The following is a 23,168-nucleotide window of genomic DNA, read 5'->3' as shown; positions in this document are numbered from 1 at the left end:
GTAACCGGCCGCCCGGCCTGGGGCAGCGAACCAGAGGCAGAGAGAAGGCGGGGAAGCGGGCCTCGGGGGCGGGGGCCGGTCTGAGCTCAGGGCTCCCCTCCGGGGCCCGGTGGGCGATTCGCATCTCCTCCGCCTTTTTCTTCTTTCCCTGGGAAGGGGGCTTTTTTCCAGATGGCCGCCAGCCCGTAGGTTTCCTGAGTTTGAAGTTGGGCGTGCCTGCCGCCGCCCCTCTTTCTTGCCAATTGATGTTCCTACGCTCTGAAGTTGGTAGTTTCTCATTGTGCGCTGTGCGGCAGTTCCCGTGTCGCTGGCGCCTCTCGCCCCCACCGCCGGGGCCCCTCGCTTTGTTCCAGGCTGAGGGGCTCCCAGGCCGAGGCTTACCAGCCGGGGCGGAATTGAGGAAGGATAGAAGAGGGGGGCCGGTGAGCCCTCAGTTTAGGAATTTTCAAATGAGTGGCAGTGCAGAGCCACGCAAAAAGCGCCTTTGGAAGACTGGCCTTTGTGTCAGTCGCCTTGCTTTTCTAACTTGAGCTTCGAAGGATAAGACTTGAGATGCTTTGGAGAATTGAAAAGAGGCTCGGTTGTAGTCAGATAGTGTATTGTTATCGTGGAGTTAGGGGCACAATTAAAGTTAGCCTGGCTGAGAGTTGGTCTGGAATTTGTAGAGTGTCGATGTCTCCAGAGTTAGGTTGGCTTGAGGCCCTTCTATGTTTCTGACTAAGCTCCTTCACGAAAGCCAGTTTTTCCCTGCTTTAGTTATTGTGCCGGATGTGGTGAAAAGTAAAGCTCTCAGTGTGCATCTGGCTATCTGTGGATCTGAGTGTTCAGGTACAGAGGCTTAATTTGGGCTAGAAATGTTTATCACCAGCCAGGTTATCTTTCCGTTGTTTGTTTTGACCTTCAGGCTTTCAGATTTGTATTATTGGCAGAGAGGGAGTTGTCTTTTAGGTAAGCTAGTTCCCTTGTCATAGTAGCTGCTAAAAGATTCTGGTAGGAATCTTTCTCCCAGTTTTCAATGAACTACTTCTTGTTAATAGTCATAGTATCTGTGTACTTCTCTTCTGGTAGGGATGGCACTTTCCCCCCCAGCTCCTTGGGTAAAAACCCAGTGAGAACAATCACAATCAGGCTAACGGAGGAGATTGTTCCAAAGTTGGAGAGATCTTGGCTCAAGTAGTGTTCATCCCGGGACATTGTTGCTTAGGAAATTTGGTCCAGAAACTAAGATATTTCAAACTTATTGACTGTCGTTCAGGGAATTTGGCACCCACTTCTCAATTACAGAATTGAATTGGTTTACTTGATAATGTTTACATTTAGGTCTTCTTACGACCCTCTCTTTTTATACCCCCTTAACAAGGGTGTCATTAAAGTAATAGTTTATAGACAGGATTAAAGTAGTAGCTAATAGGAGCCACTGTGTTCTGAATCTCATTTATTGTTCTATTAAAGAATAAAGTTATAAATTCAATTTCAAGGTCATTAAGGTTAAATTTCTGGGAGTTTTTGCACCGTGCTGGTTAGCATCCACCCATGAACTTTTCATGAGTTTAGAAGTGTACTTAGGCATTTGTAACTGTTTTGGCTTGATTGATTTTGTCCATAGAAATTTCCCAATCAAAAGGGTAAAGTGTTGTGCAATCAAAACCTCAATGAATATAAATCTCTCCATAAAACTGTTTCTCAAACAACCAGGAAATAGCTAGTTGCGTCTTTGTCCACTTATGAGAAGCATAACCTAAAGCAAGGAAAGGAGATTGAGCTTCTCTGAAGAATTGTTTTTAATTTTTTAAATGTTTATTTATTTTGAGAGAGAGAGAGTGAGCATGAGCAGGGGAGGAGCAGAGAGAGAGAATCCCAAGCAGGCTCCATGCTGTCAGCGCAGAGTTGGAAGCGGGGCTCAAACTCACAAACCATATCATGACCTGAGCCGAAATCAAGAGTCACATGCTTAACCGACTGAGCCACCCAGCTGCCCCCTCTGAAGAATTTTTAAAAGAGGATCTGTTCACCTGATGTCAAACAGATAAGACCAAATTGACCTCAAGCTCTTAGAATATTTTGAGAACATGTTGATGACAGTGGATTCTCTGATCAACAGTTGTAGGTGACAGGAGGGCAGATAACTGTATGTATTTTTTTTTCTCTACTTGTTAAGTGATTTCAACCAAGGAACCAGATTTCTTCATTAACAATGTTGGTCTTTCCTGCCAGAATATAAGCTCTGAAAGGACAAGTTCTGGTTTCTCTTATTCACTGCCATATTTCCGTGCCTAGCACATAGTAGACACTGGACACACATTTATTAAATTTACCAAATACAGTCTAGAAGGAGAACTTTGGAAAGTATAGAGGTCTAGATCAGTGTTACTCAAACTTTAATTCAAAGACATAGACTGAAACCCAGTTTGAAAAATTTTGCATTGAATACTAAGCTCTCTCCCTCTAGAAGACTTATTTAGTATAAATGTAATCTTAAGCACAGAAGCAAATGTCGTCACTGAGACCGTAGCCTTACACAGTTATGAGGTGGATGTCCCCAAGTAATCCAGAGTATGTTTATGAAAATAAAAACACTTTAAAAAATTCTCAGAGAGTCTCAGATACCTGAAAGCAAATCTTTAGATCCCAGTTTCAGAAATACTTATTCAGAATGAGTAATTCGGAAATCTCTTCTTCTTGTTTTTTAAGTTTATTTATTTATTTTTGAGAGAAAAAGGGGGAGAGAAAGAATCCCAAGCAGGCTCCATGCTGTCAGCCCAGAGCCCGACTCAGTGCTCCATGTCACGAACTCTGAGATCATGACCTGAGCCAAGATCAAGAGTCGGACGTTTCACCGACTGAGCCGCCCAGGCACAACCGGAAAGCTCTTCTTTTACTTTATTGTCTTGATGAGAACTGCAAAAAGAAATTCAGCAATCTTTTGTGCTTTGAATTTCACAAAATAGAAAAAGTACAGTAGATATGGACCATGAGGAAGTTTTTGTACGGACTAATGTGCTCACTTAAATGTGAATTCATGTCAGAGGGTCACAGGGAAGGAATATCCTGTGTGTCCATTAAATTTCTGGCACAATGCATTTGAAATATGCATTAAAATGCAATTATGAAAACTCAGTAAACAATTTCTTCTAAGTTTGAAAGGAGGGAAGAGGTATATAGGAACTTCGGTTTTTCCAGGAAACTTTCCTTTAATCATAGTTTCAATACGTTGAGGTAGCAGCCTTCATCTTATCACAAGAAGGCATCAGAAAGCTGAGTCCCATCCCAGCCTCTTCCCTGGCTACCTTCCTGAATAACCTGAAAAACACATCACTTCCCTTTTTTGGACTGTGTTTTAGACTTCTTATCTATTGAAATTGTAAATTTTGAAATTAATAGGTCTTGGATTTTGCTACCAAAGTACTATTTTTGCATGCTATCTAAGTGAATGTGTATATTTCTAAGTGCACAGGGTTTTAGCTTAAAGTCAGATATAAACATTTGTTTGTTGCTGCAAAGAGTTTCATTTTGAAGTCCGACATGTCCATTTATTGGTATTCGTTCAGTCATTTGGATAAAATGGATGTGTTTGATGCTGCCTTACTGCACAGATTACTGTTTGGTTCTGAAGTTTTGCTGCTTTTTTTGTTTGTTTGCCAGAAGAAAATCCGTCCACTAACAATTCCAGCCTAATTTTGGAGCCAGATAAACAAATGGGTGGTTTTCTGTCTGGTGATTGCATGATTTTTCTCTTATTCTGTAGGCCTTTTCATCATGTCACCATTCACCAAATAACTTGAGTGCTTACTATGTGCAGGGCTGTATGCTAGATGTTAGGATAAATAAAGAGCTTACAGTGCAGTTGAAGTATGTATAGACACATCAAAGAGTTAAAGCTGGACAACACAAGGGATGGTATGTGATGGCAGTATTTGATTAAGTGTCATATGACTAAAGCAGACAATAAGTGTGATGACTTCAAAGGAGGGAGAGATCTCATCACAGTCCATACTGTAGTAGTTGAAAGATCTATCTAGACTTGGCATTCATGAAAGCATTCACTTCTGAGCCAGATGCTGTATTCACACTTCAGTCAGTTAATCTGATGCACTGCAAAACTCATTCTCAAGTCCCATATTTTTGGGTGTTCTCCAAAAATTTGCCTCTTGAGAGTTGGCTTTATGTCTTTGAAACAGATGTGTACTTCTAGCTCTGCCTCGAGATGAAATGCAAGGTGATTGTATGACCTAAAAAGCTTGTGTTTGCTGGATCAGTACTGGTTGCTCATCAGACAAATTTAAAAGTGGTAGGGAGTCTTCTGCCTAGCAACCAAAATGATCAGTGTTTTAGGGGTATTGCTTAGATTTATTCATTAGTAATTGTTGTAATCTTTAGAACAAAATTCATGCTTTAGCAGACAAATTACATATTGACCTTTCGTTTTAGCCCTCAAGCCTTGGCATTTGTTTGTGAGAACCAGTGAGGTAAAGATGGCTTGAAGCCAGCAGATAACCTGTGTCCCTGTGTAGCATTTTAATAGACTCCACCCACCTCTGAGGATTTTTCTCTGGTGTTTGCAGACAAGACGTTCCCTCTGTACTGTCATTGAAAGATTTCTGAGAAATATGGTATACCACTCAAATCGTTTGCAAGAAAGATTGGGTCAGATTTGTTTGCTTCCATTTTTTACATGTTCTGTTTCTGTTGTTCCCATGCCACTGTCATCCAGAGGCTTGTGTGTTCCAGAACGCTTGCCTGCTTGTGAGTCTGATAGAGGCTTGATGTGTATCTTAAAGGAATAGACCATCTTGGACTACCGACCATACACTTACAGTCTTTCAGTTTAGGAGGTAAGGGTCTAACAAGCACATGTTAAAACTTTGGATGAATAGTCTTCTGAGTTTATTTCTTGGCATTTGGGGAAATCTAGTGAAGAGTGGAATGAAGTTATTATGGATCCTTCAATAAGATGATATGTAAAAAGAAAAAAGAATTTAGAAAGCAGATAGTACAAACAGTGCTGTGTAATAAAACTTTCTGTGATGATGGACATGTTCTATATCTAACACAGTTCATTGTGATAGCTACCAGTCACTTGTGGCTGTTGAGACCTTGGAACGTGGCTAGTGTGCCCGAGGAACTGGATTTTAAATTGTGTTTCATTTTAATTAATTTAATTTTAAATTATAAATGCCACATGTGGCTAGTGGCTACCATATTGAACAGTGCAGGTAAAAAGTTGTTATTTGGAGTATTAAAGAAGTCTATTTTACGAAACAGTTTTCTTAGCTACATACTCAAACCTTTAGGAGAAGCTCAAAGTTCCTTTTTTTTTGCCCTCCCTGTCTCTTTACCCCAGAGTAGGAGGAACCTTGATAAAAGTAAAGAAAAATGGTCCACCCTACTAGGGAGGAAGAGCTTTTAGTGCACAGAATAAAGTCTTATAATCTCAGCTAGGGCAAACAGTGTCATATTCTTGATTTTCTAGGACAATGCTGTCCGATAGAACTTTCTGTGATATATGTGTCCTGTTGTCTGCACTGTCCGTCAGCCACTGAGCAATAGCCACTAGCCACAGGTGGTTATTGAACACTTGAACTGTGGCTAGTGTGATGGTGTGAAACTGAATTTTTAATTTTCTTTAATTTTAATTTAAATGGTCATATACATGTAGCCAGTGGCTACTGTATTGGCCAGAACAGCTTTGGAATAATGATATTCAAACTTTGTTTGTTTTTGTGCTCCCAAAAGACTTTTTGTACTCTCTTGAACATTTTAAAATGGACATTAAAGTTTTTTTGTTATAGGTGAAAGTTTACAAGATGTTAATAGGATATAGGAAATATTAAATCTAGTATGGGATGAATAAAATGAGCATTGACTGTAAAATGTACTCAGTAATGTACTATGAATCTGAAAAATCCACGCAAAATTCGTATCTGTAGATTTTATCGAATGTATCTTGAGAATGTTGATGATCAGACAATATTCCACTTAACATTTAAAGAAAACCAGTATCCCTAACCTATATTGCTTTGGTTATTCTAAATTCAGGGGCCAAGCTTTACACGTAAGAAATACATGCCAGCTGGAAATGCCAGGAATCCCTAAGGTTTTATGATGCCTTGATTAATCATGAAAGAGTAGGAATACCCCAGTGGGAGGCCACTGCTTTAGAACTCTGAGCATCTTTCTGATATCTTTCTTGGCAGCCGTAGCGGGACTGGACCCTTGAATTCCACTGTCCTTAGGAAGCAGGAGAAAGATGTGGAGCTTAACTCTTGGCTAAAGTGCAAGAATCTGTGGGAGGATTTGGAGATCTTACCCATTCCCTTTCATCAGACCCAGCTGACAGATTTCATCACAGGGTTTCTCCAAATACTAAAGTCTGAAATAGGGACTTACTTTTTTATTATTATTATTATTCACCACAAATATTTGAGTGCCTTGTGCAGTAGGTCCTAGAGATGCTGCAGTGTACCATTTACTGTCAGAGTGTCCACCTTCCAGTGAAAGAGTCAGACTACAAAAGCACCAGTTACAGGGTTGTGAGCAAGGTCTGTGTGACACGTTGACATTAAGCTCATGGTGCTTCAGGCATACACAGGAAAGGCACGTCGTCATAGGCTTTCAGGAGGTGGATCCTGAAGGTAGAGTGGACTGAACTGAGTAGAAGAGGGTAGATAGAGATGAGCACTTGGGGTAAAAGACCAGAGGCAGCATAACCTAGAACAGTGTAAACTGCCAGTATAGTAAAATATATTTTGTTTCAGGAATCTTAAACTGGAAACATCCAAATACCGCATTTGTTCCAGAAAATTTATAAGTGACTATTTTTCCCCCTTCCCTTCCCCCATGGTCTTCTAAGTTTCTCAAGATCCACATATGAGTGAAAACATATGATATCTGTCTTCCTCTGACTGACTTATTTCACTCACAGAAGATTTATAAGTGGTAAGCTGTTTAAAAAGTCATCCCTTTTGGGGCACCTGGGTGGCTCAGTCGGTTAAGCGTCCCACTCTTGACCTCAGCTCAGGTCTTGATCTCAGCGTCATGAGTTCAAGCCTCGTGTTGGGCTCCATACTGGTCGTGAAGCCTACTTAAAAAAAAAAAAAAATTAAATTAAATAAAAAAGTCATGCCTTTCAACCGAATAACAGTTTGCTATAGTGCATGGCATTTGGTGAAGGTATGACTTAGAATCTACAAATGACTCGTTAGTGGTGTCTTAAAGAACCAAGAAAGGGTGGAGCAGATAGTTTTGGAATAACAGTATGGTGGGCATACCAATTCTAGACAATTTATATGTTTTGATAGATAACGTTTTTATAGTGTTAGATTGTAGTTGTGCAGGTATCTATTACATATCTCATTCTTATATACTGGAATAAAAAACCAAAGCAATGCATCTTTTGAACATACAGTAAGAAGAAATATATTTTACCCTGTGGCCTAATAGTCACGTAATATATATGTTTAACTGAAACATTTCCACAAAATAATAATGATTGTAGCCAACACTTCTGTAACATTTACTATGTGCCATGCACTGTTCTAGGTGCTTTGCAAATATTCACTTATTTAATCCGCAAAATGACGTGCTACTTAACTATGTGCAGTACCCTCTGGTATGTTCTATTATATTCGAGCACAGCTAATCTGGCTCTAGAACCACCAGGTCATATGTCCTCTCGAGTATCATAAGTATACAGCACACGAACACACCCAACACAGTGCCTGTACCTGGTAGGCTCTTTCTCCAGTCTCCTCCCTACAGGTACGTCGTCCTCCTCCTCCACCACCACCACCACCACACCTCCTCTACCCCAGTACTTGGCAGCATTGCCTCCCCTTTTCACCACCCCCCCTCCTGGTACCTCTCATCCTTCCCTGCCCCAGCCACACAGTCATTTGTCTCCAGAAGTTCCCTCACCTAAAACTGGTGCAAAGAAAACCTGGGCGGATGGGGGTGCCCGCTCCCACTGGTATTGGGCAGCCGGCTTACTCCTGGGGGACTGGCAGCTCAGGGTCACGTTGGTCCCCACATGGGCCACACCCAGGAGACGGCAGGATGGAGGAGCTGGAGGAACTGGAGCAGGGAGACAGGTTAAAAATTCAATCTCCAGGAACCAACAGACCCCCACCTCCACCACCTCCTACACTCCCCGCCTCCCTCTTCTGTCACTCCATCTGCCCTCCTCCAACCTTTACAGGCAGCCTTTTGGGAGAGACCCGCCTGACCTCCCTGGGGGCTGGGCGGTATTGCAAAGTGTGTGCTTCACACTTACCCAGCACACTGAGTTCTAAAGTTTTGCTGCTGTGGCTCCTATTTATGCCTTGATGGTCTTGCACATTCACAGAGCAGCGGTAGGACCCGGAGTCTTTCTCCCGGAGGCCCTGCAGCCGCAGCGACACGTTGTGGGAGGGCATGGAGTAGACCAGGGATACCCCAGGTTTGCTTGTCGTGGTCCTGCTGATGTACGCCAACACCTGGTGTGGGGCACGACGCCTCCTGGTTATCACGTGTATGCACTGTGCCCGCGGGCTCAGCCAGTCCCCTCCCCCACACCGGCAGTCTTCAAGTGCTCCTCCCCTGCACCCATCCCCTCCAACCTGTACCAGCTCCCCATTCACCCTGTTCCCCCCTAGCCACCCTCACTGGCCCTGGGTTCTCTTTACCATGACGCTTCTTGATCCCCTGTGCCTTGTCTCTTTATCTCCCACTTCGGGTGTTTAGAAAGGTGGTCACAACCTACTAAAATTGATTTCCCAACTCAGCCCACTCGTAGGCTATAACCTGCAGTTAGATAAAAGAAAATTAGAAGATACTGAGGTGACATCGGCTTTTTTTTTTTTTTTCAATCATTGTGCTCTTTTAGATTTAAGGCATCAAAACTTCAGAAGCATTAATTTGGAACAGGTCATGTCCCCAATATTCTGGTGAAATGTTTTATATGATGCAGTTCTAGCTAACTGGAGCCTGAGGTTAGAGGGAAGAGGGTGAAAGGAGGTGGGAAGTGATCAGAAATGAGACTGGAGACATACATAAGAGGTGAGATGAGGTACTAGGGGGTTTAGACTTGACCCTAGACTTAGTCATCAAAGAGCTGTAAGCTGGGAAGTGGACATAGTCTTAGGTCCTAGGACTGGCTGTAATGTGGAAAATGAATTGGCAAGGGTAAGACTGGAAGGACAAAGATCACTCAGAGGCTTCTTGCAGTAAGCTAGACAAGAGGTACAATAAAACAGTGGCCATGAAAACAGAAGACAATAGATTTCAGATATACTAAAATCAGCGGGGCTGTTTGGGAATCTGAAAATTTTATGGGGTTTGTTAAATCTTCTACCAGCTTACACAGGATTCTTTGTTGTAGTCCTCAAAGATCATCACAGTGCTTCATTGCCTGAATTTTTAGAGTTGGTTCTAGAACCCAGTGAAATCCAACTAAAATATCATTTCGGCACAGCTCTGTTACCTCTAAGATGTACTCTAGACTCTTGGGTTCTAATCTCCCTAAACTTTAGAAGTGATGATCCTGCCTTCTTTTTTCCCCTCTTTTTTTCTAACATTACCAGAGGGCAAGAACTAAAATTCACATCTCCAATTTCAGATATTGATTGTCATACAGGCACTCTGAAGTTGCTCATACTGCTAGGCTGAGGTAGAAGAGCAGTTTTCCCCCCTTTTGGAAGGTTGTATCTATGTAATGTTTAAAAAAGGCTTAAAAATGGGAGAAAGAATGTCTTGAGTTTCAAAAACAGACCAGGACCACAAAGAGCTTTAACTTTTAAACAGTTGATTGTTGGGACTGCTTTGATTATTGGGTACTCTTTAATCCTGGTTTGGGGCGGGGGAGCGGTTCATGCAGTGTGTTCTTCTCTGCCTGCTGTTGACCATTGCAGAAACAGCATTCAGTATTCAGGATGAATGCTTAACAAATCTGGGCCTAGTATGCATATGTTGCAAATATCTGGAGTTTGTAAACTATGCGGAGTCTTCCCCCTACTGTTCCAAATCATTGGAAAATGTCTGCGAATGGAAAAAGGCATGTATTTAAATCTGTTTTAATTCTTACCTGTTGTAGTTGAGAGAGTCCTTGAGAGCCAGTGGAAATACTTACTTTTTTTCTTGGCACTAATCAAGTGAGTGTTCTCTTGTCACTTAGTGGGATGTGTTGTTATTCCTTAGTATAAAATACAAACCTGTGTTTATTCTCAGACATTTTAGGAATAACAGCCATCATTTTATTTTTATATATGTGCTCTTGGCTGTATTCATAAATTACATATTTTGAGCTACCAAATAATATTTCAGTCAATATAAATTGATACAATAGAATGGAAGTTATTTTCTTAGATACGTCTTCTAGTTGCCTTTTCTCAGCCTATGTAAGACTATTTTGTTGTAATAGCCTGAATTTTTGAAACTCACAGTATTATTGTTGCTCTACTATCTACCTTCAGATTTCATTTATTCAAATAAGTCAATTATGTTTGTAATTGGTATTAATAAAACCAGAATAAAGTTCGTATCTATCAAAAACTGCTTTTATTATTATTATTTTAAATTTGCAGATACTTTCTCTAAATGGGAAGAGCTGGTTTATGATTTAGAAAGAAGAGTGTGATAGGTCAAAAAGTACCTCAACCTTACGTTTAATCTCTCAGCTGCCATATAAAATCTTAAGGAATTTTCTTTCTTTCATTCATTCATTCATTCATTCGTTTAGCAAAAACCCACTGAGCTGCTTCTGCATGCTGGCCATTGATGTAGGTACTGGAAATACATCAGTGAACAAAATTGAAATAAACTCCTGCCTTCAAAGAGCTTACATTCTGGTAGAAACCAATAGGATATTTAAAATATGCAATTCAAAACAATTAGCACAATAGAAAGAAATTGCCTCAAATATGATATTACTAGATATCAGCCTTGTTGACCTTAGAACATTAGAGCTCTTATTCATTATATGTTACTTTTGCCTTTACCAAATGTTACCATTTGCCTTTACTTTCTTAAGAATGATTTACATGACTTTATATCTTTTTATTGTGGTATGTCCAGTTGTCACTGGGGTTTGCCCCATCAAGCAGCAAAGTGCAACATTGTTAATAGTCATTCAGTCATTAGATTATGAGCACCCCTATTCAGTCTTCTGTATAACCAGGTAATGTCCCTTCTCTTTTGCAAATTAGAAGACATGGTTAATAGTTGGATTTTGAGGGATCAGATTGTACCTGTTTTAGAACAGTATAAAATATTTTTTTCCTTTATATAAGTAATGTAAACCACATTATAAAATTAAGAGGAAAAATCAAGGGAGAAATTTTAACTTTATAGCAGAACTAACATATCTATGAAACCCTAATTTTCAAGAAGTGGTGGTCAATCTGATTTTACTTCCAGTATATTTCCATGCACCAAAAAAGGAATGAGAGGTCTACATGTTTTTTGTTCCATTGAAGTCCAGGAAAATATATGAGCCATTCATACTTCACTGTTTGTCTGCCTACAGCTTCTTGTAAGCAGGCTGCCCGGTGAGTGAGGCATGTTCCTATGGTTAGTTAAGATTCCTTGTTTCCCCTTTGGTTTATATGTCAGTGTTAGTCACCATATTCTTGCCAGGACTACAAACCTTTGAAAATGGTTAGATAATTAGCTTTTATAAAGAAAGAGGAAATAAGAGCAAAAGGTTGAAGAAGCTATGCTAGTATAGCCAGGTGTTTCTGAAACTTGAATAATATAAAGCATGTTTATACAACAACGTTACTTGATGTGTAACAAACCTAAATCTAGGTGTAAACTTGTTATTTGTAGATCTCATGTGTTATCAAACAAAAATAACTGTAAAATACTTTTATGTACTAATAAAACTAAAATTCAGAAAATCAAGCTAGCATTCCTTTAACACTAGATGATGTGGTGTAACTGAAACTTGCTTTCCAAACGAGATTCTGATATTGACTGCTACAGTTTGTTATTCCTACCATGTGCTTTGTGATAAAACTTTGGGGTTACCTTTCCCTACTTGAACTAACCTTTATTTATAAGTGGTCTCCATGTGGTGTGACTATTATTTTTGTAACAATCAAAATGACTAACATTTATTGAGTACAAGCTCTTAGGCACTGTTTTAAGTGCTCTGTTTGTATTTTTTCATTGAACGCTCACAGCAAATCTGTGATGGAGGTACTGTTATTAACCCCACCTAACAGATGGAGAAATTGAGGCACAATGAGATTAATTTGTATAATGTCACAAAGCCAGCAGGTGGTATATTGCCCCTTTATGAACCATCAACCCACCTTTGAAAAATGTTGACAATTGAAGTAAGATTTTGGCAACAGTGTGATCATAAACGGTCCGATGCAATAGCCAAAACAGAGCAGTACAGATGGATGTTATGCTCATACATGTTACTTCTCACAGTAGGAAAACAGGTTTTAAAAATTCTTGCAGATAATTCATCGTGTCCTAAGGTTATAAACACGTGAAAAACGTTTGATTTGGAAGTCCCAAGGAAGAGTTGACAACAGGCGTCAAAACATTTAGAATAGGCTTTTATTGTCAAAGACTCAGTTCACTCAAATCTTTATATAAATGATGGCATTTATTGAACTACTGACTCCTCTTGAAGTAAGTTTGAATTACAGAAGGAATTTACAAAGTAGTAGTACTTTTTTCTGCAGTAAAAGGTTAAGGATGTGGCTTACCAAAAGGAGGCCATAGAGCGTCCATCACCTATGGCTAAGTGTTCTTAGAGATGACAAAGAGGAGATGGGTTGTTTAGAATATATAATGTAAACGTACGAAAAAAGCATATGCATATGAAGAAAGCTAAAAATAGAAAATGAGAGATCAGAGGGTGCAGTGAGTAACCCAGGTAAATATAGTTACATCCGCTAAATATTAAAATGAGCTGTGAACTTCCTGGCAACTATGGCAAAAAGGTAAACACAGTGACTTTCTAGACTTTTCAATGTCTACTGAAGAGAGGAACACCAGGTCCTAGTTTTGAAACCTAAATTTACATTAAAGAAGTTCTGTTAGTGACTTTGGATAATAAGCTCTTACCTTTCCCTTAGGTCTCTATTCAGTTAAATAGAAATGCATCACATATCTTCCACATACATGTGATATAGTCCCCAGACCCCTCCTCCAGGAATGAAACACCCAGCCCCTCCCCCAGCTGCCTGGAGCAACGATTGGTGACAGCTGCCAGTTGAATTCCTTCGCCCAAGGGAGCTGTCTCCCCCAAGGTAAGGCTCCCTCTCCAGGGAAGCCTGAATCCAGTGACTGGTCCGTGCTGAAATCCAAAGGAACAGTTTCCTTGCCCCAGTTCAGGACAAATCTGAAGGTTCATCCAGTTTCCACACCTCACTTTGGGTTAGCTGAGGCCTTTGCTGCAACTGTGTCTTCGTCAACGTCTTCGTCCGCCCAACCCCGTTCCGGTCAGTCTCTCACAGGTATTCGTTCTCAAGAGCCCTCCCCAGTAAGCCTGCTGCACAGACTCCTCAGTCTGTTTCCTGGGACTCTCTCTTTTAGCATTAAAGTAAAAATTAGGAATAATAAATATAAACTGCCTAAGTCTCAGCACACAGTAAGTAGGCACTGAGAAAATGGTAGTTATGGTTTTTACCTTCATTGCACAGGACATTGAGCCACATATGGAAAATGTTTGATTTTTGTAGACAGTACATTTTTCATATGGCTATTGCTTTTAGCAGTCCTTGTAAAGGTAAGAGTAAAATATAAAAATGTTACCAAATGAGCTATAAAAAGTATTATGATTGCCTGAATTTCTTTCTAACAACTTTCTAAATATGTTCAGGTTGCCTACAGACAGATGTATACACTTAAAACATGCTTATTTTCAGGTTTTTCATAGAGTATTTGTCAGCATATGAATATTTGTTCTTTTCATGCATTTATGATCTGTAGTTTACAGCATGTAAATGCAAAAACAAAAAAACAAAAAACAAAAAACCACTTTTTGAAGTAGAGTTGACCCTGAACAACATAGGTGTTAGGGACACTGATGCCCTGTTCAGTCAAAAATCTGGATATAATTTCTGACTCCCCAGAAACTTAGCTACTAATAGCCTGCTGTTGATTAGAAGACTTACTGACAACATGAGCAGTGGATTAACGTATTTTGTATGTTACATCTATTTTATACTGTATTCTTACAAGAGAATACACCAGAGGAAAGAAATTGTTATTAAGATGATCGTAAGGAGGAGAAAATACATTTGCAGTAATATATTTATTGAAAAAAACCTTGTAGTTCAAATCCATGCTGTTCAAGGGTCAACTTTAAGTCAACATTTACCTTTTTAAAGAACACCTGACTGAGTCTTGACCCAGATTCAGGCAAGACTAATATTTGTACCCAGATACCTTGATGGAGGATTTCTAATAACCTTACTTCTTAGATGATTTTATCTAGATGTCACAGCCAAATACGTAAAAATTACTAATGGAAGGAATTTGTATTATAGATTATCTTTTCATTATAGATGGTAGTTTTTAGTAAAAAAAAAAAAAAAAAAGACTACAAAACTTTCATGAAAGGAATAAAGTGACCTGTTTTGGAGGGGGTGGGGTAACTGCTCTGCACCATTTCCCTTTTAAACACAGGTCTTATCACCAGTAGAAAGTGCCTTTGTGTTTGGGAAGCAATGTGATGTAATGGTAAAGCTGTGTGAGATGTTATTGTAATGTGTATGCATGCATGTGTAGTTCTTAAATTTTAGACATGGTTGATTATGGACCAGTTAGTGTGCAATTCAGGGTGTTTGTGTGGGAGGCCTTTAAAGGTGAATGATTCTCCCCTGCTGTCCTAGAAATACTGTAGATAATACTCAAATATGGTTTTTTTCCTCACATATTAGTAAAAGTTAACATTTTAAATAAATATCATCTGAATACCACTTTGGATGGTGCCTGGGGTGTGAAGTAAACAGAAAATCTAACAGAAATGCTACTATAGCAACTTCAGAGGTGATGTAGGAGGTCAGATGAAAACAACCTACCTAATCCAGGATAATTCTTTACCAGACAACTGGTTCCCACCCCCCCCCCCCGCCCCATCTAGATGGGAAGGAGGTTGTAGGCAAATAGTGGTATCTGACTGTCTTTGATGACTGTAATGTATCTGTTGCTGCTTATGTCTGAAATAGTTAAGTAGTTCACTAAAGCCCTAATGTTTTTACCTGTCTTCATGCCTGGAAGGATTCTTGTATCCCAAAGAAGTCCTTAAACAGGACTACGCTTACTAGGTATGGCTTTTATGATATTACTGCCAATAGGAGATATGATTTACCTACAGCATAGGGTTAAAAACTTTATGGTCATATGAATATAGTTCCTTGAGCAATGGAAGGTGTTTGTTTTTGACAATTAGTATTGTCCTCCTGGAGGGTTTTTTTTTCCGTTCATAATCTGAATGGACAAGACCCTCACCAGCTAGCATAGAGGGACCTAGAAAACTTGGAGGAGTTGATCCTCACTGAGAATCAAAATTTCCTGAATTATTTGTTCCACACAAGAATCTCTCCCCGATGAAGACAGTACTGACCAGTTGTAGACAAAAAAGTGAGTCGTTCATAGCCAGATTCCGAATGCAGTGCAAGTCGATAGAATTCAATCCTGGACAGTTCCCCACAGAGACTGGGGCTCCAGAGAGGTAAGATCTTTTGGTTTCTGGTGGTCGTTCTGTTTGACCCTATCAGAATCTAGGAAACAATTGAGTCTTTTTCCTTTTCTATCTTTGACAGAACTCTGTATCCTTGAATATATTACTTATTCAATGTGTAAGGCATAAGAAATAATACAATTTGGACAGAGCAACAGAGGTCTGTGTGGCAGGAGACCCCTCTCCCACCACCGAGAAAAATTTTAAAAACAAGAATGGTAGATCTTTTTAAAATAACCTGGCCCTCTGCAGTTATTCCCTTTGTCACAAAGGGAATTTGCTTTGCTAATTTGAGCTGTATCTATGCTTCATACCATTTTCTGCTCCTGCTTTTTTCAAGTAGGAGCCTTACGTACCTTAGATTTATTGATTCTATAAATATAATCTACCATGTGGTTAAACAGTGAGTTTCCTGATTTTCTTTGGTAAGAAAAAAAATTTGTCTTCTTGCTAATGATTTGCAATATTAAAATTACCTTAATTCATTTACTTAATAAATGTATATTGAGCCCTTACGTGATAGGCACTCTTCTGGGCTCAGAGAAACCGAGAACTAGGCAGACATACCTAGTTCCTACCTCATAGAGTTGATGATCTAAGAATAGATCATCAAGAATATTCTACTAAGAATAGTTCTCTTAGGAAGCATTCACATTATATGAGTGGCATTTGGTAATTTGTTTGTTTGTTTGTTTGTTTTCCAAATCCCCTTTGAAGAAATACTTGTCTTGGGGCCTTGGCTCCTCATTTGTTAAGTGAGGACTCCGTGATCTCTGAGGTTCTTTTCCATTCAAAACATCCATAATATTTTAGAAGTTTGGAACTTGGTTTGCTATTAGAGCCTTGGGCAGCTCCACCCACCCCCTGTCAATCAGTAGATTATATAAAAGAGATATTTGGCAAGGCTAGTGTCATAGATAGGCATTATATCAGGTGCTGCAGGAAAGTCAAATGAGTTAAGGACAAAGTTTGAGGGTCATTCTTCTCAGTAATTAAGAAATTGCTGACCATGATATGAATGGTTTCGGCAGAATAATAGATCAGACTGAGTCCCATTGGGTTAAGGATTGAATTAGTGTAGACATTGCCTAGTCCTTTCAGACCCTTTGGTCTTTAGGCAGTATTAAAATGGGAAGATGCAAAAGCTTAGCCATCGGGACTACTAAGGAAAGTAGTCAAGACTTCCTTTCCTATGCTTGTTCCAAGATACGTGAATTTCCTTTAGGTAATTTATGTAGCATCTGTATTGATACATGTATCAGATAATGAATGGTCAAGTATTATGTGATTCAATTGGGACAGTTAAAAAGCATAATTTATGAATCATTTAATATTGCTTAGTTTCCACTTCAGAAAAAGATTTCTTCCCTAGCAGGTGGAAAAAAGAAAAAAAAAAAAACTCCTATATTTTTGTGAAGAGTAAATTGACATCCCTGTGTGTTCTTACTGCTAGGAATTGTTTCTCTCAAAAAGCATGGGAATTTGACTAATTGGCCTCTTAAAGAAGATATTAATGCTGCTTTATCTAAATGAGCAGAATATGGAGCAAACTGGATAAATTTTACTTAAACTGGTTGTCCCAATCTTTATAATCTCTTGTCAAACTTAATACACAAATTAAGTCTACCTTATTTTAGGGCTTCTGACTAATACCTGTTATATTCTTTTATGGAAGAAACAACCACATGGTATAGAGCAGTTTTTAACCCGAGGTTCTGGTATGGGCTCTTCAGAGTCCGTGTTCTTGAAATTGTATGGAACAGTTTTGTATGTGTGTTTTTTTCTGGGGATGGATCCATGACCCAAAAAAGAAAAGAACTTCTATTCTGGAGAGGAAAAGGAAAAGGAATATTTAAGAATAAAAAGCTTTCTCACTTGCCAAACCTCCCCTGTAGCGCTAAGAACTGGGGGAGTGTGATGCAAGGGCTATATTTTTGGTTTGAGTTTTGTTTTGTTAGGGTTTAGGGTTGGCTGGTTTTAAAGGATTAAGTGATTGGCAAATCAGTTTGCCAGATTTTGATGTATAGAAAACAGGTAGTAAATAGGTAGTAAAACTTCTGCTGGCCCCAGATAGATTTTGCCTTACGTGACTTCCTAATCATTAGTTCTAGCTCGGTGTAATTTACATCTCTATGTAGGAATTTATGCTGTATTCATAATACCCCTCTTACTGTGTGCAGAAATGTGTTTATTTATTTATTCTCCTACTTGGAGTTTTATTTTCTACCTTTTGTGCTCACAGTAAGAAACTAAAACTAATTAAAGACATATTGAGTCTCTCCAAAAGATATTGAAATAAATTCAATGGGTTTGTTGTTGTTGTTGTTGCCTCATTAAGAGCAACTAGTTGTAACAGTTACAATAAAGCGGTAACTTTAAAGGAAGAAGATTAATGTATTTCACAAAGACTTTTGCTTTAAAAATCCACATCTGCTAAGGCTGAGGTATTGTTTTTAATTCTTTTATAAACAGCTAGTCATTGGAGATTTGCCCCCAGTGTAATTTCCTCTATCTCTTGTGAAATATGATATGTGATTCTTAAGACTCTGTATATTCTTTATGGAATCATTTGGGTTAAAAAAAAAAGCTAAAATTTATCATATTTAGTTTGCAGAGGGTTAAGATCATCTATGTAATCCATTTCTAGTGTGGCCAGTTTGACAACTACATTTGAAAATCTGTTTCACGGCTTGTTTTTTCTTATAACATTGTTTCCTGCTGTTATAACTAAGCTATCCTGCCCTGCGGTTTGACTTTTTCATCTGACATCTTAGGCTGATCATGCCAGTGTTTTCTGGACAACACATTTATGTAGCTATTATGCTACACATTTCCATTCCTCCTTATTATAGACCCTGTTCCACCTGTAGTCAGTTCTGTTAGAACAGTGGTTTTGTCACGGTGATTATGTTTCGATTGGATGAAATGGGGCAAATTTTGAGAAAACGAGCCAGTAGCAGAATTGGTTGGCATATGCCCATATGATTTATTTAGTTGGCTTCCTGCTTTGCCATACCAGGGAAAAATTCAATTCCTCCCACTTCCTGAAAGTCAAAGGAGGGATTGAAGGACACTGAAGCGAAAGAAACCTTATTTTTACCCCCAAAGTAGCTTATATAATGTCAGGAAGGGCTTTGACGAAACCACTGGCCCTACTTATAGATCTTATTTTCCAAGCCTTTCATTATTTTATTTGCCCTTTTCTGAACTCTACAATTTCCCTCTCTTGTAGCTGGTTCGATGCCCAGAACTGAATGCTGTGCTCCAGCTGTGGCCTCACCGGTGCTGAATAGAGAGGAAGAGCCACCTTCATAGCTTACATGTGATTCCTCTGCTTATACAACCCAATACTGGATTTACTTACTTTGGCAAGATAGCTGCATTGTGCACTGTATTTAATGTTACATGTACTGTAACCCTGGGTCTTTCTCTGCATTGCTGCCGTTAAACCCCCAATCCTGCCAATCTAAAACTCCTACCTTTGTTTACCTGCCCCCTCTCCCGCAGACCTCCCCCCCACATTCATCCGCAATGAATGTCATCTTTATTCTCTCATTTCCTTTCCCTCCAATCTTAAACTTTGGCAGAACTTTCCCTCCGTCTATAAATTATCAGTTGTCAGCCATCTTGTTTTCCTCCCTGCTTTGGTAATGGGACATCTTTCAAGCCTTGTCTCTGCTTCTTTTCCTGTTGTGGTGATTAAACACTTGGCATTTCTTCCAAATCAAAGACCTACGAACTCTTCTGATTTGACCACCTGATCAAGTTGTTACCTACCCTTTAGTTCTTTCTAGATTCTCTTGACTCCTCCTGACCTCTATCCCTCTGACTTCCTTCAAGAATACAGTATTACCTCACTGCTCTTCCCCAGGGAGGAGACTGTAATATTGATTTACCATGGAAACTTCTAGCAATAAGGAAAGTGTTATTCTTCCTAATTGTGAATAGGCTGGTCTTTTCATAATTTTGAGCAAATTCTTCCCCCCCGCCCCCAACTTCCCCCAAAATCTTAACTTTTAAAAGAAAATGCTAGAGGTTAAATTACCATACATTTCTAAGATGAGTGAGGTAAAGAAAGAAGGAAGGGGAGTAAGGTATTTGTGTTGGGTAGGAAACGGCCCTCCAAGAAAGCTAAACTTGAGGTTCTTGTTGGGTTTGGTGTGGCTGTCTGAAGTGGGAGGTGAGGCTTTGCTTTTCCTAGAGTTTGGAGCATTATCGTAACCTCAGATTTAGAGTAGATTTTTAAGTTGGCTTATTTAGGACTGTTGACACAGACACGCAGTCTTTTAATTGCGTGCTTTGGTTCATCGTTCGGGGTGTAGGAAGTGTGACCTTTCTTGATTGGAAGGCCTCCATAGGTTCCTTTTATCTGTTTCTAAAGTCCCTGCAGCTTCACTGAGTTCAGTGTCTCCCACAGCGGTGGTCTTGCTCAGGTTTGAGTTCTCCCTTTCGTTTTCTATCTTAGTTGATGTGTCCTATTCAAACAACCTCTCCTTGGATCCCTGGATCCTTTGCTGAACCCAGAAGGTACCTCTTATGTGTATTTTATGTCTTGAGAGTGTTAAAATCAATTTGGAAGTCTTTTTAACATTATTCCAATATATCAAATTCCTATCGTATGGATTTAGGAATTACCAAGCATTTTTCCTCCAGACCCCTAAGAGATATTTTTCATATCAACACATGACACTATTAAAGTGTATCACAAAAGTACACTACAAGGAAAGAGGTGGCAAGATCTCATAGCCTTTTTTGATGAAATATAAAATACATCATCTGACTGTTCTTCTGTATCTAAAACCATTAGATATTGCTATTCACAATTACATAAGCCAAGTGAAATTTTAAGCTCAATTTGGTGGTTTCAAAGAAACCTGTCGTTTCCCACCATGTACATTGTCAAAAGATTGGTGGCTTTGCTTAAGATGCCCATGTCACGACATTCCTTCAAAGGAACGTGAGTTTATTCCTTGACTTCTGAAATGACCCCCAGTGACAGAGGCGACTGGACTCTTGTGTGCTGCGTGCACTTCTCGAGGCAGCCAGAAAGTAGTGAGCAGTGACATCTCCATTTATGGCTTTGGCAGGGTGAAAGGGACACGGCCGGGACTCTCCATGTACGGTCCTTGGAGGAGTCGAAAAGAGCAGTTGGGGTGTTCTTGGAGGCAGAAACTAGACATTGTGAGATAAAAATAAGTTGGCAGGAGATGTTTGCAATTCAAATTCCAATCCCTGCAAGGAGGGCAGAGGGCACTGGGAAAGGGGAGTATATAGAAAATTAAATGAGATCTGCTGCTGGCATTTGTCTCCTTCCATTGGAAAAGTTACCCTGTGACGCATTCCCCAAGTTCATTTCTGACTTTTTTCTAGAAAGTTTTGTGTTATGTAGTTGTGACAATCTTTCACAAAGAGAAAGAGGGAACACTTTTAATCAGAAACCTTGGCTCTTTAAGGCATCATTTGAGGCACCAGAGATCTCAAGAAAGGGAGAAAGGCAGATGCTTATGCAGGGGGTAGACTGGCCGATTTTGGGACAGGGTGACTAATCACCACTCTGTGTATGTCTGAGGAAGATCATCCTATGTGCCATGCTTTTATTACTGCTTTTGCCCATCTGGATTCCTGGCCTCAAGGGACAGATCTGCAAAGTATTTGACAGAGTGTCTTGTCATTTGTCACCTGTGATTTAAAGATACTGAACTTCCGTGGAGGCTCTGTAAAGATTATGAAGAGTTGTTTTAGTTTGGTGGGAATATGTGATATATTGCTATGGAAAGTAATCTCACATTTAGGAGAAACGTACAGTCTGACTAATGCATATAAATTAAGTCTGAAGTAAACTGGTTTTGCACAGTTGAGTCAGAAGGTATATGAGAGCCACCAGGGAAAAGGGGTCTTGTCTTTCAAGAAAATTCTGAGTGAAATTCAGTAAAGTAGAAGGGAGATTAGAAGGAGCAGAAAGAGCAGAGATGGGATAGAGACTGGATGTCAGTAAACTAAATTTGGATGCTGGGACTAAGTCCTTGGTTTATCTTTTGAAATACCATGTAAGACAGAGTAAAAGATGCCAATAATTAAGGAAACTGGGCTAATGATCAGAAACAAGTATGCGTTAGAAGACCACGAAGAAAATGGTTTGTGCAAGACATTAAAATGATCCAGGTTTTCCCTGTGGACTTGCATAGTGATTTTTATTTGCTGCGTAGCATAAGGCAGAAAAAGGAGTGCAATGGTATCCCTCCACCTCTCTTTCCCCCCCAGGAAAGGAGATTATTGGTTTGTTTCCTGGCAGTTTGAGTTGGTAGAATAGATTAGAACTGGCTAATCTTTCGATGTAGGAATTAGCACATTGTTTCTTGATAGTTGATGTTTGAGACTGGGGCTCTGTAGCATAATTATTTGACCTCTTTTAAATTTAGCAATTTCCCTAAAGACCGAGTAATTTAGTAAGGTCTGTGGACTTTGAGGGTAGTATGTTTTACTAGCTGATTCACTTAGGCGATTGTTTTTACCCTGATTTCCTTCTGAAGAGTAGGGAAGGTTATATTCTTCGCTTGGGAAATTCTTCTTTCTGTCCCCCCTTCCCTCACTTTTTCCAAATTCTGGGCACAATAGCAGCTCTTTCTCTTCTGTGGCAGGTGTGCATCCTATTGGCTGGCTGGTATTTCTTGTTTTCTTTTTTTTTTTTTTTCCCTACTTCTTCTTTTTAAATGGGGGTGGGGGTATAAAAATATGTGTTATGGGGTACATGCAATAATGTTGTAATGTTTCTTGTTGTTTAATGGATGATTAATTGCAAAATAATTGTTTGAATTATAACATGTTTGAGTAAATGCTAAATTAGTTTTTTTTCTAATATAATAATGAATTTGAAATCTAGCATTCCTGTAACAATGTGTCTGTGTTTGTCTGTCTGTGTCTGTCTAATAGTAATTAATATCTGTGGTCCGTACCTGGAAGAGGAAGTACAGCTTTAAAGGAATAACAAAAGACTTTGTGTCTTAGACCCTTCGCAGGTGTTACAGTCGGGTGAAAGAACATGGTGTTGGGAAAAGAAAGAGCAGTTACACATTTGAACAGTTGGAACAGGTGTTTGGTCAGGGAGGATGGGATGCTCAGCCCTGCCAGCCTGTACTTATTAACAGTAGTGGCTTGTACCAGGAGCTGGAGTCAGATGGCAGCACTATGGAGGAGTATTCACAGGAGGACTGGGGAAACCACAGTCAGGATCTCCATGGCTATCCAACAGATCAGGAATTGGGTAAGAAAGCCAATATATATGATACTTAACGTGTGTGTGTGTGTATGTGTGTGTGTGTGCACGCACGCCCCTTTATATGTGTATTTGTACTTAGTAGTTCAGTTCCTGCTGTCAGCACAAGGCACACAGCCAGCCCATTTGGGGCAATCTGGACATTGTTGGTTTAGCCCTCAATTGCCAGCTAGTGCCTGGTGTTAGTCATTTGGATTTGCGGACCAGCAAAAGTCC

General features: G+C 39.6%; 1 protein-coding gene across 6 annotated transcripts in view; it reads left to right on the top strand.

The window, feature by feature from the left end:
• Positions 1-23,168, top strand: part of MSANTD2 (Myb/SANT DNA binding domain containing 2) — a 31,293-nt gene that overhangs the window by 784 nt on the left and 7,341 nt on the right. The window contains exons 2-3 of one of the 6 annotated variants that reach the window (XM_030330891.1): positions 18,912-19,001; positions 22,841-22,902. In XM_030330891.1, the coding sequence (XP_030186751.1) occupies positions 18,912-18,968 (57 nt within the window). In that variant the 3' untranslated portion in view covers positions 18,969-19,001; positions 22,841-22,902. Of the gene's footprint in view, positions 1-4,711; positions 5,176-12,100; positions 22,941-23,168 lie in introns of those variants that run through there. The other 5 variants (XM_030330889.1, XM_030330888.1, XM_030330887.1 and 2 more) reach the window with 5 other exon arrangements.

This window comes from Lynx canadensis, chromosome D1 (genome assembly GCF_007474595.2).
Source record: "Lynx canadensis isolate LIC74 chromosome D1, mLynCan4.pri.v2, whole genome shotgun sequence".
NCBI lineage: Eukaryota > Metazoa > Chordata > Mammalia > Carnivora > Felidae > Lynx > Lynx canadensis.
The sequence above is the reverse complement of the archived record's forward strand: the minus strand, read 5'-3'. Positions and strand labels throughout refer to the sequence as shown.